Source organism: Siphateles boraxobius, unplaced genomic scaffold, assembly GCF_051911475.1.
Source record: "Siphateles boraxobius isolate OS27281-9 unplaced genomic scaffold, OSU_SipBor_1 22, whole genome shotgun sequence".
Classification (NCBI taxonomy): domain Eukaryota; kingdom Metazoa; phylum Chordata; class Actinopteri; order Cypriniformes; family Leuciscidae; genus Siphateles; species Siphateles boraxobius.
The window spans coordinates 32,451,301-32,468,536 of NW_027508833.1; the positions used below are offsets into that span (position 1 = coordinate 32,451,301).

The 17,236-nt window shown below is 36.9% G+C and overlaps 1 protein-coding gene and 1 long non-coding RNA gene across 6 annotated transcripts in view; one reads left to right on the plus strand and one right to left on the minus strand.

Moving 5' to 3' along the window:
- Window positions 1–6,858, plus strand: part of qkia (QKI, KH domain containing, RNA binding a) — a 93,259-nt gene extending 86,401 nt beyond the window's left edge. The window contains exons 5-8 of one of the 5 annotated variants that reach the window (XM_077239782.1): window positions 516–603; window positions 2,210–2,485; window positions 5,278–5,352; window positions 6,314–6,858. In XM_077239782.1, coding sequence (XP_077095897.1) covers window positions 516–603; window positions 2,210–2,485; window positions 5,278–5,352; window positions 6,314–6,330 — 456 coding nt within the window. In that variant the 3' untranslated portion in view covers window positions 6,331–6,858. Of the gene's footprint in view, window positions 1–515; window positions 604–2,185; window positions 2,609–5,277; window positions 5,888–6,313 lie in introns of those variants that run through there. The other 4 variants (XM_077239778.1, XM_077239779.1, XM_077239780.1 and 1 more) reach the window with 4 other exon arrangements.
- Window positions 1–17,236, minus strand: part of LOC143747209 (uncharacterized) — a 480,968-nt gene that overhangs the window by 27,328 nt on the left and 436,404 nt on the right. The window lies entirely within an intron of this gene.

The window sequence follows — 17,236 nt, forward strand, 5'->3', positions numbered from 1 at the left end:
GAAAAGTGGTTTTAATGTCATTGTGTTGGCTTTCTGTCAGGCACATATCGTTGTTTCAATGTTTCAGTCTCCCTGCAGCATGGCTGCATTTAATCTTTAATTTAATATTCATCAATCCTACCTTGTAACTGGTACCTTCATGTTACTGTTATTTTTGGCCAGAGATTTGTTGAAGGTTTGGGTGAATTTTGGAGAATTTTGAATGTGCTTTGCTGAATATATTAACAGTTTAAATAAAAAAGCTGAATTGTGAATTTGTGTAACTGAATTTTTTAACGGTCAATACTGCTTAGAAGTGAAAAGAAAACAAGCAAATCCGAAAGGGCTAAAAATAAATCCAAAAAAAAAACAGAATTTGAAAAAAAATAAAGCGGAAATTTGAGAAAAAAGAAAACGGATTTCATAGGGCCCTACTTTGGTTATATATTCACTCAATTTAAATTCCAACTTGATTGTGCATTAATGCTAGTTGGTGATTGATTGTGTGAGTAATAAGGGTCTGTTTCTTTTCTTAGGCGGAAGGAGAAGATAATCTAAAGAAGATGCAGCTGATGGAGCTGGCCATTCTGAATGGAACGTACAGAGACACCAACATAAAAACGCGTAAGGAGAGACATTTGCACCAACAGCTTAGACACTTAGGAGCTTTGTATAAACACACACTCCTGAATAAAATGACTTCAACATCTGCACACCCAAAAGACAGCTATTAAGAAATGATATGAGTTCAGCTGTGATTGTGTTCACAGTGATTAAAGACACTTGTTTAAATGCTAACACATGCAAAATCACACCCGTATGTGTTAGCCATAATTCATCTCTTATATCCATCCTTAATTCATGTGTAAATGAACACACACACACATGCAGTTACATAGACTTTTTTGTGCTGTCTTATACTGACCATAAATGAGAAATTAAAAAAGCAGAGCACTTTAGAGTTTATCAGACAAGATGCTCGTGTTAATTCTAGAAAGAATCCTTACCACTGCAGACTCCTCATGAAAACATCTAATCATCTGCCCACAGTCTAGTATTTCTGTCTCTCTTTATCTCTCCCTGTCTCTGTCTCTCTCTCTCTTTCTCTTCCTCCCTCTCTCTTTATCCCACTTCCTTTCAAAGCTGTTCCAAATGCAATCACAGCCTGTGTAATCTTGGTGTAGCGTACAGAATCATTTTGCTGCATGATTGTGATTTTTTAGGTTGTCTTCAAGTCATAAATTTGTATTATTGCTCAAAGGTATTTGCATACAACTCCGCCCATGTCATACATATCCATTACTACAATGCATATCCACATTGACATAGAGAGATTTGGGCTTGTATATATTGTTCTCGAAAGTAACATTTGCATGATTGTTTTTATATTTTTTATATATATATATATATATGTATATATATATTTGGAAATATATGACAAGGACATTTCTTTGGAAGAAGCACTGCTGTTTGAATCTGTTTGGCTTCAGTGCAGAATGCTTACAAGCATTTTAATTTTCAGCCCTGTTGTGGTTATTTCCTCTCAACATCTGCACTAAATGTCCCAGTGGCATGTGGAGGTTTTGATTCATGTGGGAAAGCTTATGGCAAGTTAGTTGAATCAATTCTAGAAAGTCCACTGTAGAGTTAAAACCCTAAGAAATAACATCATGTTTTAGCTCATGAAGTGGTGCTTCCTCTGCATGCCACACAGGACAGTAAGTTCAGATCTGCTGCTTTAAATCAGTTACTCTGTTGTGTATTAGTGCCTGTGTTTTGATGATCGGTTTGCCCTGTTATGATCAATCATCAGTTTCTCCTTTTGTTTTAATTTTGATTTAATTTTCTGTCATGATTTTGGTTGGGGAGTTTGTTTTAGTTTGCTTTACAATGTGACTTTTTGTTGTTGTTCATTGACCATCGCATGGACTAATTTTCCTTTATCCCCCCCCCCCCCCTCTTTTTTCCTCTTTTCTCCTCTTTTCATGTACTTCTGTTTTCCTTTCCCTGCCTGTGCTTTTCTCACATCTGTTTTTGTGCCTTCTGTCCATTTCTATTTTTCCTCTTTCTGCTCTGAAAATTTTACACACGTTCACACACCAAACCTCCTCCTACGGCTCTGTCTTTCCCATTACTTTTCACTCTGTATCATCCTGTCTCTTTCTCTTTTCACTCTTTCTGTCTTTCACTCTTACGTTTACGGCAGCCACCCTTGCGTTCTCTCTTGCAGCAGCGGCAGCGGCTGCTCAAGGCCAGCGTTTGATCGCATCCCCTGCGGGTCAGGTCCTCCCCCAGTCTGCCCTCAGGCCCCCCACTCCGGCAGGGACCCCCATTATGAACATCATTCGGCCCAATCAGATGGCCACCATGCTACCCAATGGCACCCCTACATTGGTGCCCCCGTCACCTGACGGGGGCATTATCTACACCACGCCCTATGATTACCCTTATGCCTTGGCACCCACGTCTCTGCTGGAATATCCCATCGAGCACAGCGGAGTCCTAGGTAAGCGGGCGTGGGGGCTTGGCACTTCACCCTTTGGTGTCCCGCAAGAGGGCTTTGCTGGGGTGTTTTACGGGGGCATGTTCGATGGGGCGTCTCCCGGCCCCGTTCAGGACTCACTCAAAGGTAAATATGTAATGACTAGCTGATGCTTGCGGGCTGGGTAATTCAGGTGATTTAAAGACATAGCTTCCTAGGCACAAAAATAAATATTTTATGCCACTGAGACGGGCGGGGAAAGGGATCACTTAAATGTGTCTAAAATGAGGTGTGTTCATCTGTCCAAATTGTTTGTATGTATTTATTTATTTATTTTTGCTGCTGCGCAAGAAGTCTTTTCTCAGGACACACACACACTCACTAACGCAGACAGTGGCGACATGCTTGCTTGCACACATCTTTTTTTTCGTCTCTCTCTTTCTTGCCGCAGGCTTTGTCAGGCAGGCTACTGGTGGATCCCCTTGGATTTCTCCTGGCTTTTGAAATCATTTCTCTCTTCCCTGCTGTAGTAGGCCTTGGTACCGGTGCCGAGCGGCAGAGAGAGAGAAAGAGCCTACAGTCCCGTTGGGGATGTTCATTAAATTCTTCCACTATTCTCACTGTATCCAATTGTCTTATTTTTACCCTTGTGAACTTGAGTGCTCGACCCTATTCAGAGAGAATTACCCATACTCCCCTGTCTAGCGAGGGGCTTCTGCAAGCACTCGCAAAGATAGATGGATAATAACTACAACATCACAACCTCTTTTACAGACTCGACACTTTGCATCAAACCAATGTAAACATTAACAAATCTTTTTTTTTTTAAGTGGACATGACAATCAATAGCATGATGAAGTCACGTGTGCCAGCAGCTGAATGTTACGATTGAAAAGCTTCAGTTTGTTTTAGTCTCTGATCCGATGGAGGGCTTTCTGAGTTCAGTTTACTGGATGTTGTACAGTTGGCACATTTGGGTCTTCTGTTGTTCTGACAGTGCCGGGGTTTCCACTTTTAAACTTAAACACTTACAAGCTTAGCAGCCTTTTATTTACTTATAGTATCGATCCAACATTAAACCAAACCCAGACCTCCCTCTCTCTCTCTCTCTCTCTCTCTCTCTCTCTATATCTATCTCTCTCTCTCTCTCTCTCTCTCTCTCTCCCTCTCTCCTTTTAACTCGCTCACTCGCTGTGCTTCTGTGCAATCAGAAGTGATTTGCTGGACATCTGCTGTTGCAGCATAGCATGTGGGCGTATACACACAGTTCGAGGGAAACGTTAGGGCAACGTTAACGTTGGTAGTCATCACACCTCATTGAGATCCACAGAGTCATATAGGGTTACTAATGCTTAAATCAATAATAAAGATTTCCCCCCAAAAAAAGAAAAGGGGGAAACAAAGTTTTAAATCTTTGGCTAGTCAGTGAATAGATTCAGATCAGACAGAGTCATTCCTCTCCTCGTCTCACTCAACAATCATAAGACTGAAAAAGCTTCCTTCACCAATCTGTCTCAAGGTCTGTGCCACAGTTTTGATTTGTTTCACTCTTGGCATGCAATTTAATGTTACATCAACGCATCTGATTGTAAAAAGTTCCCTTGCTTTAATGCACAATACAACCCATCAACCCTTTCAATTTATAACTAAATAACCTGTTAATCGTCACACCGCATTAAGTGAATTTTGTTTTATCAGTTGGGTTGCATTCTAAAAGCTGATATGATCGATAATACGAGTGAAAATGCTAGCTTTATTTCGTTTTTTTTTTCATTGATATAGGAATATATCACAGTATAATAATAACTGAGGTGTACTATTAGAAATGGTAGAACTTAGAAATAAGTACATTTTGTCTGTTACCACTGTGTTTATATTTTGTTCTTTTGAGTCTGATACCAACAATATTAACAACTGCCAGCTCCACATCTATCTGGTATTCCATTTCAAGCACAATTAAAAAATATATACATTTTATTGAATGACTATAGAGAGCAAGTAACATATGACGTAGAGTAAAACAACTTCATTCATGTGTGAAAATGCATTTTCACTTTTTCACTACTCTATCAACAGTTGTCTCAGATCGATTTGTTCTGTGCATTACCTTTGAGATTGAACAAGGAGATGGTGTAAATTAATTAATTTTATAATCAGCGTGCTTAGAATTTTCCGTCTATTTTGTTTTTCATTGGTCATCTTGTCTTTTTACATATGTAGTGTTGTGAGCAGAGAGTTTGTATTTTAGCCGGTTTGCTGAAATGTAGGAAACCAGGTACTGTCACACAGTAATCACAGGGTGTCAAAACTTGATTACAATTTGCTATCAAATGACGCTGCTTCCACTGTAATAATTTGTTTTTTTAATAAAACACACCTTGTTTCCCCCCCATTGCCCGCCCGTCTCAAATCTTACAAGTTAAACCAATTACTATGTAATTTTAAGTTGTAGATTATACTTTGATTAAATTCTGGGGTTTTTTGGTATGCATTTATTACAATTGCATTGTTTTATGAATTGTCTACCCAATGTGTTGATATTGTGAATATGTATTCTATGTAGAAACAATTTAAATTTAAATATAGATGAGAATTCATGTAAAGTCTGTTTCACAGCTAGCCTGCTCAAATTGAGCCTCTTTTTGAATGGATCTCTTAAATAAAAGGTAAAAATACTCTGTATTTCTCTGGTTTGTACAGTTCTGCTGCAGTGTTTGAGGCTGGTTGCATGGTCTAGCTGTGTTTCACAGGCTTTACATGTCTGTTTTTCTTCTGGGCTGAAACATTTCTAACCTTATGGACCTGTTGTAATCTAGGTGCAATGGCTACTAAAGTGCGGAGACATGATTCACGGGTCCATCCTTACCAAAGGATAGTGACCACAGACAGAGGTTAGTTAGAAAAGATACTTTTACCTTTTTTATTCTTTGTATTGCATTATCTCTGAACGGGGGATCGTATACGTTTATATACACTGCGTATCTTTACTGTGGAAATGTGTTTACATATGAAATGCCTCTGGAAACACTCAGGTTTATGGAAACATGACTGTAACTGAATTAAATGCCATTTGTTTAAGTTTTATATATCAGTGCGTTCCTTAACTACATCTAGATCCAAAAAAATAGATTTTATTCTTTGTTTTGTTTTGATTTGTTTAAATCGTTTTAAAGAGGGTACTTTAATAAGTTTCTGTTGCCAGCAAAGCCATTGTCTAAGTGCTTAAGTTATTACCTCACTTTTTTTTATGTCTCAGGTTAATCTCATCGAATTTTATTTGTTCATCTCTTTAAGTGTAAAATGTACTCCACACCCAGTTATCTTTTAGTTTTTACTAAAGGTACTATTTTTTGAGTATTTTAATAGCAGATGTATTTTTGAATCCTGTGTATACGTTTACTGAAAATAAAGAGAAAAATCCAGTGATATTTTGCGACCTTTATCTGTTTATTTGCGTAACGTAGTACTAGCTCTCTGATTCCCCCTCACAACTAATTACACTGTTCGTAACACGCATTTCGACTCGACACTAAAATGTTACTAGTTTTTTTTATTTTGTATGTGTTTATCGTTTGTCTACGTTATACCTCTCTGCTTTTGTTTGTGGGAACATGGGGCATTTTAGCGCTATAATTACATGTAATATGTTCTGATTGAACTCTGATCATGACGTTAGTGTGTCATGATCATAACAAGGTTTAGCCTATGTTTGTCTCTTGGCCACGGATTTTGGGGTTAAACAAAGATTGCATTCATTTTGCTGTTAAAATGATGTCATTCCGGTCTCTTCTTGCTAACTAATATCTTTTCTACCTTTTTTTTTGTTTTGTTTTTTTGTTCCTAACCACCCAGCCGCCACCGGCAACTAACAAATGACCTCTGAACTCTGAACTCTTCACCCAATGATGAGCCGCCCAAGCCTGCCTGCTGATCAGATTAACTGGTAATTGCCTTTTGCTAGCCTGGTGGACGCAGAGAGAGAGGCACCTGTCCGAGCAGTGATCCTAACACAAACCAACATAAAACACAACAACCCTCCATACCAACACGTTGTGTAGCGATAACAACTATGATACTTAATTATTTTATGTTTTTTTTTTATTATTTCTTTCTTTTTCTTTTTAAAACTCAAATGACTGGGTGGATGTTAACAGTGACGTTACCCAAAAATCTGCACTGAAGTTTAAAAGCAATAAAGAAGCGTCTTCTGCTAATTCAGCCCTTAAATGCATTTATACTCACAAAGCTCCAGTAAAAAAAATAATAATAATGACGTCGTCCCCAGTTTTATCAGTTATAACGCTAAACGGGGCTTCAGGATCCAGATTATGTCCATACGCTACCCCACCCATTTAAACTCTCACTATGAATCAACAAAAGAAAAAGAAGGAAAGAAATCTGCACTCACACCAACTTGTGTATTTCCTGTCCTTCTCTGATGTAATCCTTTGTTTTTCATTTGATTAGTTTTACTGTGCTGACACATTCTGGGTGTGCCTGTCTAGCTGACTTAGAGCATGGCTACAATGACAGATTGCAAAAAGCTTGTTTTGATTTCTTTGTTCTGTTACTTCTCCCTATTTTATTTCTTATGTTTTCATGTATCTTATTAGCGTTTGGCTATACTTGCAGATTTATACGTGCTGCTCATTGCAGTATCTGTGCCAGCTCAGTAGGAGGCAGTAGGCAGAGTCAGGCAGGGCAATAGCAGGATAGATTGGGGTGAAGTGTTTTTGGTGTCTTTAAATCTAGGATATTCAGGGTTGGACAGCTGGGATATGAACCGGAATCAGTTTACCAAACTATGCCATCCCAAAAACTCTCAACCCCTCCCTACATATACAGTGCCTGAACTTTCTACAAATCTTTCTTTAAATGAGCTGTGAGATAAAAGAAAAGAAAAAAAAAAACGTCAAAGTATTACGTGTGTGCATTTAGCCAAAGGGTTTCCATTTAATGAATTTCATATTTATATATATATATATATAGTATACTATATATATATATATATATATATATATATATATATATATATATATATATATATATATATATAGTATACTATATATATATATATATATATATATATATATAGTACATACTATATATATATAGTATGTATCTAACCGCCAAGGGTTCTGTCAATGCTAGTCTAGGGTTTGAAAAAGTTTGATGACATGCCTGTATCTGTATGTTATAATAATGAATCAAAAATGGATGAAATGGTGATGAATTGTACCACAAGACGCTAATTTCCTTGAGGATGTACAAAAAAAACACTAAGGAAGATGAATGAGGTAGATAGAACGGGGGAGGGCATTACCTCACTGCTGTATGTACACAATTTTCTTTCTTTTGTTTCTGCTGATTTATTCTAAAGAAAAAAAAACCTCCCACCTTCCAAAAATTAGTCAGCTGAGCTGAAATAAAATACAAGTGTTCTTGTTAATACCCTTATTAACTTAAATTCACGAATGAGAAGCAACTGAGTTATTTCGATTAGTTTAAAATGCCCGTATCTGATAGCCCATCCACAATGTGTCCTGCACATCCCCCGCTACTGAGCCCACGCTCTCATTTCTATACACCCCCTTAAAAAAAAACATAGGATGTGAAAGCCATGTCTGCCTGTTTGAATTGCTTTATACATACATTATATATATATATATATAAAATGTATACAAATGTAGATATGTCATTGCATATTAAAATACAGAAAGATCAAAATTAAATACTTTTACAGGGTGCTGGAGAAATATATATTTTTGGCAATTTTAGCTTTTTATACTTAACTTGCAGTTACAAAATCTGAAACGTAATACAAAAAAATATATATATAAACGTTTGTAGAATAGTACAGCGAAAGGTGGTAAAGAAATGTTGTGTGACTTTGGATTCTATTGGCCAGAGGGGGAGGGAAAGCAGACCAAAATAGTCAAACCTTGGAATGTTGAAGGAATTGCATGATGTGAGAGGAGAAGAGTACAGTTAGAGAGATAAGTGCCTTACCGACGGTCGTTTCTTTTTCCGAGTGTTACATTCTGTTCAATAATATCCAGCACCAACTAGGAGAGCGCAGAGCGAGGGAGGGTTTGTGAAGAGGAAGCACCCCAAGAGTTAAACCACAAGGCTGTTGCAGTGTTGTGCCACTGAATCTATTCTATGCAAAGGAATAGCAGTCATTTGACCAGCTAACTATGTGCCATGATTCGTCTTCCCAAAATTAAGTTGAAGTCTGGTTGTTTTCCCTTTAATCCCCAATTGAACAGTGTTTTATTTTTCTCTTTATTTTATTGCATTATTATTCTTATATTATGAGGACAAAATCAGCAATGCCGTCTATGTATTTGGTTACTGTGATTTTTGTCGAGAACAACTGCCAATCATGATGTGGAAGTCTGCCAGGTGTTTTAGAAGGGAGATTTCTAAAATAAATCATTTAATTGGACTTCACCTGAAACCTCCTCTTGTTTCAAGACTTGCAAACTGAAAACTTTCAATCATTGCCTCAACTTTTTTTTCGCAATCGTGGCTGCCAAAACATACTTATTTTTATGCCAAGGAAGTAAGATTTTTTTTTTTTTCTAAGACCAGGAGAGAGAACGGCAGAGGGAAAGAAGAGTTTAGCTCAATTTGGGAATGTCCTTTTTGGTGTTCCACAACTGAAATATGTAGTTTTACAGTGCACTAATTTGAGAAAAAGAAATAATGCAGGGGGAGAGAAAATATAGCAATTTATTAAAAGTATTTGGGAGAAGGTCACAAGGAAATCCGTCTGCTGCCGCATTCGTGCCAAACCTGAACTGTCACAAGAGCCACAGTATCAAATCACAATCTAAAGATCAAATCTCCCTCGAGCAGTTTTCAATCGTTGAAACAACCGGAGGTGTTCGTCAGATTGAATGAGAGCACGCTCAACTTTGTGTCCTGTCACCCTGGCAGGCTCTGGTTTAGTCTTGTTCTTCACTTTTGTTACACAAAAAAGGTCAATGTCTTTTTTTTTTTCTCTTTCTTCTCAGTGTTAGATACATGTTTTTTTAAACATTAAAATAATGAAATGCAATATTAGAGAGGAGCAGAGATGACTACAGAGAAATGGACAGTATTAAACGAATGCCATGTTACTTCGTGCTGTTAATGTTTTGGACTTGGGTTAGTCCATCAGGTGTATGGAGAAATCTCTTGTTCTCTTCCGCCTGCCTACTACATGTGTAATAATGTAAATTACAGCCATTGTTACAGGTTTCTAATGTATTTTTCTAACTTCATTTTCTATGTACAAGTCATTTTTTCTGATCTCCTTTTGTGATGAAACCCACTACACGTTTTTTTTTTTTTTTTTTTTTTTTTTTTTTTTCATGTCCTCTCTTCTCCTCTGCCCTCCCTCTCGGCCCACTCTACTCAGATATGTCTCTCTCATTGGGAGCGTTGCCTTTTCCTACAGTTATTTTGTTTTCTTGCTGATTCTTTAGCTTGTTTAACTCATTGGAAACTTATTAGTTCCTCTTGTCATAGGTATTTTTACATGCTTGCATTTAGTTTTTATGGTGTATGCTGTTATTTTTTTCTTATTAACCTCCTTGGCATTTATTTTAATAAAACATTCTTAGTAAGAATTTTACTAACTTGCTGATATTATTTTGTGTTGTGTTCTTTTTTTAACCAGTTTAATGATTCTACTACCTTGGTCTGGTTCACGGACTAACACGATTAAATCTGGTGTGTGAACACCCTCACAGTTTCTCACACATATGCACACACCACTCTCACTCACTCACTCACTCGCTCGCTCACTCAAACAAATGCATTTTTCAGATGTCCATACACATTTACAGTTCACACACACACTCACTTTCACGCAGTCTAACAGGTAAATGTGCACGAGGCAGTCCGTCCTTCACTCCGCTCCTGCACTCTCATCTGTGTCGCTGTAGAAATCTTCCCAAGCTTGTCTGCCTCACTGTTCACTCAGTTTATTGGTGCTTCTGGTGTTTCCTTTTTTGTTTTGTTTGGAAAAAATGCTGCTTTCAATAGAACTGGATGTAATTGGGATCTGTGCATTTAGTTCTATGTAAAGTTAACCTGACAAAATAACTGTTACAAAACCTGACAATAACTGGAAGTATTTGGTTTTGTAGGCTCTGAAAAATTTTTTCTTTTGAAAAAGTAAACGTCCAGTAATAACCTGGAGAGCCTCAGGAATCGGTGCATTTACTGCCGCTTGTCGAATGTATTGTTTTAGAATGATTTATAATGCTGCCATGTCAGTGCAAATGATTTCGACATCCTGATCCTTCATTCCCCCATCAGACTTCATATGTAACGGGTCATATGGAGTTTTTGGAAGGGCGTTTGACCTGCACAGGCGGCGTGATCTTGTGTCTGGAGGGGCTGCTGGCTGTTTGCTTTCACACCTAAGCGGACAAAAGTACTAACCCTTGTAGGAACTGCTTTTGGGTCTTGTTGCCATAGAGACTAAAGGCAGTGTCCTCATTGAAAGATATTTAGGATAAATGAAATATATATTTTTTTATTTATGCAGTATTTTCTATTGGCAAAATGATTTGTAAACAACCAAGCACAGTATGTACTAATGTGATTTTGTTTTTTGTCCTCGTCCTAAATTTTTTACTTATTTGATTTGATATGCATTGCAACTGCACAAATAGTGTTTTTAGACCATTTTTATCCCACTGAGTGAAGCTTCAGAATGGAAAACATGCTTTATATGTTGACTTTATGAATTTGTATTAATATTTGTTTTGAAGAGCAATCAACAAAGCCTTACTATTATATTAATAAAGAGAAGGTTTCTCAAGCAAAAAAAAAAAAGCCCTCAGGGAATTTTTCCTCACAGGTCACAATCACCAGCTTCTAATTGGTTAATTACACAATTATTTTAATAATTTTTCTGATTTTGATGCACCTGTACTTTAAGACAAACTGAATGATGATATTTGTAGTTTATAGGGACATATACGAGAGTTTCTGTGTGGAGATTTCTGTGCTGTAGCACGTTTCTCAATGGCCTGTTAGCAGTAAAACCTTATAAATAAATAAAAACCTTTAGTGCAGGAGTGTATGCTTTTGTTTTTAAAGAGAATTTTTTGCTGAAATGTCCCACCAAACTTTTTAGTTTGTTTGATATTCCGGTTTTACAAAATGGTTTGTCGGATATTTATTTCTGATATGCTATTCAGTAATAGGCTACTTTTGTCCATTTTGCTAACGTATGTGTATAATATACATTTAAAGGGAACGTTCTGCGTTTTACAAGTAAAGCCCTGTTTTAAGATCGTTTCTGATGAAATCGAACGGTTAAGATTTTAAGATTAAAATTTGGACACATGCTGCTCTCCCGAGAATTTTAGGTTTTTGTGTTAGCATCCCCCCCCGAACCCCCCCCCCCCCCCCCCCCCCATACAATGGCTAACACAAAAACCAAAAATTCTCGGGACAGCAGGCCTATTTGTCCAAATTTTAATCTTAACCGTTCGATTTCATCAGAAACGATCTTAAAACAGGGCTTTACTTGTAAAACGCCAAACTTACCCTTTAATATATTGAATTAATAATTTTAATGTATTTTTCAGAAATATGAATCTATCAAAGTGTATCATCAAATGTTCATAACTTCATAGAGTTTTTACATTGTGTATAAAAAACAGTATGAGATGAAACAGAAGACAACCTGTTTTTCATGTGAAATAAAGGTCTGTTCCCCGTATGGCACAGTTTGCTTGCTTGTAAGATGAGACTGTTTTATTTAGACCTTTCTTCACTGAGGACATCAGAGCAAGCTCACTGCAGTTTTTTGAGTTTGTAGCCTTGTGCTCAGGTAAGTTACATTCAATTAAAGAAACGGCAGCCAGTTTAAATGTCACAGGTTTATTTGCTGTAGCCTACCGTGTAATGCAGCAGATTCTGTGAAGTCTGACCTGTAGGGCAGAAACAGATGGATGTTATTTGTGCTTACTGTGAACTTGATGCAGACTCTAAAATGCAATCTAAATATGATCTACAGTCCTGGTCAGGATTACTGGCACCCTTGCCTTGATAAATATGAACAAAGAAGCCTGTGCAAATCTGCATTGTTTTTTTGACCTTTATTAAAAAATAAATAAAAATAACATGAAATGTTTTCTCGAATACACTTTTGCCAAGATAACAGCCCTGAGTCTTCTCCTATAATGTGTTCGGACAAGAGATCATCAATCCTCCATACAGAATATCCTCAGATTCCCAGCTCCATGTTGATATACTGTACTCTGTTTTTAGTCTTCTGTCAGGTCTGGGGACAGGGGTGGCCATGGCAGAACCTTAATCTTGTGCTCAGTGACCCATTTTTGTGGTGTTTTTGATGTTTGTTTTGGATCATTGTCCAATGGAAGACAATGATGGAAGATCCAACCACGGCCCATTATACGATTTATAGCAGAGGCGGTCTAGTTTTTATTTTTTTTAATCTGTTGATATTTGATAGAATCCATGATACCGTGTATCTGAACAAAAAATAGGCCCACAACATTAAAGATCCAGCTGTATAACTGTGGGGACGGGGTACTTTTTATCTCTGTGTGCACCAAACCCATCAGGTGAGTTTGCTGCTAAAAAGGAGCTGCCTTATTATATTCTATATATACTGATAAGATGTCAGACATTTAATTTTTTGTTCACATGACACACTTGCACCTTTTGTGTTTATTCACCTCATGTAATATATCTCCCTAGAGAATTTAACCTTCACACTGATCTGACCTACTGTAACGGCACATGAATGATTCAAAAGGGATCTTTAGATTATTAAGTAAAGTATAGAATGGATTTTAAACTCTCTTTCTTACTCAAACTAAGTCTCTCAATCCATTGGCTTATATAGGCTCTGCTCTGGCACCCCATTGTCTCTTGCTCTGGGTGAGAGGGTTTTTTTGTAAAGACGGAAGTCCGTTTTGGCCAGAAGAAGTCGAGAGATCAAAAGAGTGTTTGTAACTAGAGCAGCTGGCAGCTTTATCAAAGCAAGAAACAGAGAGGAAGAGAGGGAGGTGTCGCAAGTAACAAATGTCCCCAGTTCCTGCAGAATAAATCAGAAGCATTCATCAGGACACAGCTGTGTGTGGTGTGTGTATATCTGTGTGTGAAGGAGAGAGATGCTCTGTTCTATGTGTTTTTGGCATCTCGTGGAGGTTGATGAATAGTGTCTTGTGCTTCAGGTCTCAATGACCAGATGGCGTGTAAGAACTTTCTACCATTCCAAATCCTGTTTATTGAGAGATAGAACACACTGTTTGCTTTTTGCTGCTGCTCAATTTTCATTAATGCAAAGATCACCTCATAATGGTCTGTCAGAATCGGAACGGTCAAAATATTCTAAATAGATTGATCAGGGGAGTTATTGGAGAATAATGAAAATTATTGTCAGTGATCTGACACGGTGTAGATATCAACTAAAACAATTAAAATGTTTTTTTTTAAAACGTTTTTACTAAAATGGAAATTAGATATTTTGCGTTGGCAGCGAACTGAAATAAAAAATTAATAATAATTAAAATTGCTAAGGCTAAAACTGAAATAAATTAAAGCTAAAAAAACAAAAACACGTTCAAATGAAACAATGAAAAAAAATACATGAATAAATCCGTATATAAATCAGTATATAAATAATACTAAAATAACATTGACCATATATGGTCTGTTACATTTGTTTCTCTCTAGGCCATGGGCTGGATTCAAAATTTAATTCTGTCATCAATTACTAACCCTCATGTCAATGGTCACCAAAATCCATTTGTTTACCAACATTCTTTTAAATATCTTATTTTAGGTTCTACTGAAGAGAGAAAGTCGCAGGTTTGGGGCATTTTCATTTTTATTTCATTTTTGTTTAATACATTTTCTCCATGTTCTGGTTCCACTTCATTTTGCTTTAGTAACCCGTATAAAATTACAGGGAATTTAAACAGAATTGACTCATTCATCAGAGGCATTTATATTAGCTACCTATAAGCCTACATACACACAGAATTGATCATTTCGGGCATATTAATCAAAATATTGACAAAAAAACCCAACTTATATAGCATTTTCATATAGGCTACTTGCTGACTATTGCGACTTATTTGCTAACATTGACTTCTTGAAGCATTCTGTGAAGAGTATGACTGAATGATTGACAGAAGCTGTTGTGGGAGGTTTCAAAGTACAAAGCCAATTTTTTCACACAGGGAAGAAGTGAATTACAAACTGTCATAACTGGATATTATTTTTCTGTGTCCGAATGGTGTTAGTTTTCAGAGGTTGAGAAGCCTGTAATATGATTCGCCACAATTCACACTAAGTCGACTTCCTCTCTGTAAAGCAGACGGACTGCGCATTAACATCTGCGCCTCTCTCTCTTCCTCCATCTCGCTCGCTCTCCATCGTTTCCCTTCATGATAAATGAGCATTTTGTCCCTGACTGTGTGCTTCCTCTATTCCTCTAATTAATCTGTTTGGTGGGTGTAAACATTAAACTCCATACTCCTCTATCTTAGATTAATCTCTCTTGTCAAAGATGCTTCTGTACAGAGAGATCTGGAGAGAAAGTGTTCCTAGAGGGCAGACAAGGTCTTAGATGTTCAAAAAGACACGCTCTCGTGTAAAAAAAAAAAAAGCTGCTAGATGGAGTGAAATGGCATCTTAAAAATGTGGCACTCATGCGTAAGATCCCAGGCAGCTATTTTCTATGTAAGTAGCCTATCTACTTGAATGGGAAAGACCAAAATCTCCAAAAGAGCTGAATTTAAATAACATTTGAAATCTTTAAATAAAACTAATCGCAACTGATTTTTCATTTTATTTATTTATTTATTAAGCACTTTTACACAACTAGTCGTTGAACAAAGTGCTGCACAAGAATGGAGACAAAAAACACAACCATACAAAACCACACAGACGTTTACGCCACTTTTAAGTGACAATAAAATAAACAGCTCAACTAAAAAGCCTACAAGAACAGCTACTATACCCCGTTAAATGCTAAATCTAGAAGATGTTCCTTTAGCTTTTGTTTAAAATCAGTTAATATAGGTTCTAATCTAAATGGGTAGGTCATTCCAGAGTTTTGGGGCAATCGCTACAAAAGCTCGATCTCCCCTTCTCCGTTTAGTTCTAGAAGTCGTTAAAACCAGCTGGTTAGCTGACCTTAAAGACCGTTTAAGTTACTCATAAATGTTACTTCTTTTTATGAAATCATGCTGCTGGTCCATATAAAGATAAACTATGGCTTTTTTCTAGTTGTATTAAGAATAAATTTACTCCAAATTGATTCTGTCATGCACTCTAGTAATACTACTTGCATTTGTGATAAAGAAATACAATTTGTTTTGTAAGAATATTTCTGTCAGTTGAAGGCACAGTGTGCAAGTTTCTCCTAGAGATTGCTTATTCAAAACAACGAAGGCCTAGTTTGATGGTGAGTGAGCGTGGGATTTGCCGTCTTCACCTCCACAGCCGATGGAAAGCAATCCGATGGGACTCAAGGCAAAAATCATGATCATGGATGAGCTAATGTATTAATCTTTTATTAACGTAACTCTGGTATGAAGCAGACTACGACACACCGGCCTCGAGTTCCAGAAGAATATAAGAAAGAATGACGGCAGTGAAGGGCGAGAGAGAACCAGGACTGGGACATTTTATATTGCTCTTTTATATTATGCTTATAAGTCATAGTTGGCCACTGCCTCTCCTTTCATTATGTTGTTTATGTCTATTGCAAATAAAGTTACATTTAACATTTGCAGTTTAAAATTTTACAGTTACATTTGATCACCTAAATTTACATTATGAGTGCTGTATTACTACTCATACATTTGATTGAATAAAATTGTGGAGTAAAGCAGAGCTGTTTTACTTGGTCAAAACAATCATACTCCGTTACGCTGGCTAAAACTGCGAATTTCTCTGGATTTAAAGGTGTCATGAACTGGATTATTTTATTAATTTATAATGTTGCCTGGGGTGCCCTTATAATGTTAGTATGATTTTTACATCAAACATTGTCATAATTAAGAAATAAAAGGCATTTTTCCTAGCCTGATTTTAGCCTCTGGTTTGAACGCTCTGTTTGAAGGGGCGTGTCTGCTGTGAGACTTCAGTGTAAACGCCCACTGCTGTGATTGGCTGACATGTTTGCATATAAAATAGCTAGTATTACATATGAAACTCTCGGAAACTACTGCGTTTTTACTATTACAGCTATCAAGAAGATTAACAAATCTTTAAATGTATTATTTAAAGCATTATATTTAAATCTATTCCATCACATGAAAGGTTGCAGTGATGAGCTGAGCAAATGACATACAGTCTGGTGATCGCGTTAATAAAGATTCAACGCAGTTTTTGCACACTCACGAATACTTTTTCACCAAATAACAATGCAAACATGACGTAAATACAGGTAGAGCTTCGTTGTGCAGTGTAACAGCGCCATTGATTTCATAACGAGATTTGCGCGCTGTGTGATTGATTGACTGACAGCTTGGGCGATTGGAAAGGGAGCGTTCTTTGGTCGCTTTCTTTCTATAACTTAATCACAGTTTTAATATTATTTCATCTTAAGAGAAACAATGTGAAGTTGATCGTTTAGTCACTGATGCATTAACAGTATTGAATGATTTTGAGAGAAAGATAATACTGAACTTGAATAATTACACATCAGAAATCACTGCTCACAGATCAGGCATTAAAATAAACATGGTTACTTACATGTTTGTGGCGTTGCTGGCAGATCCGTGT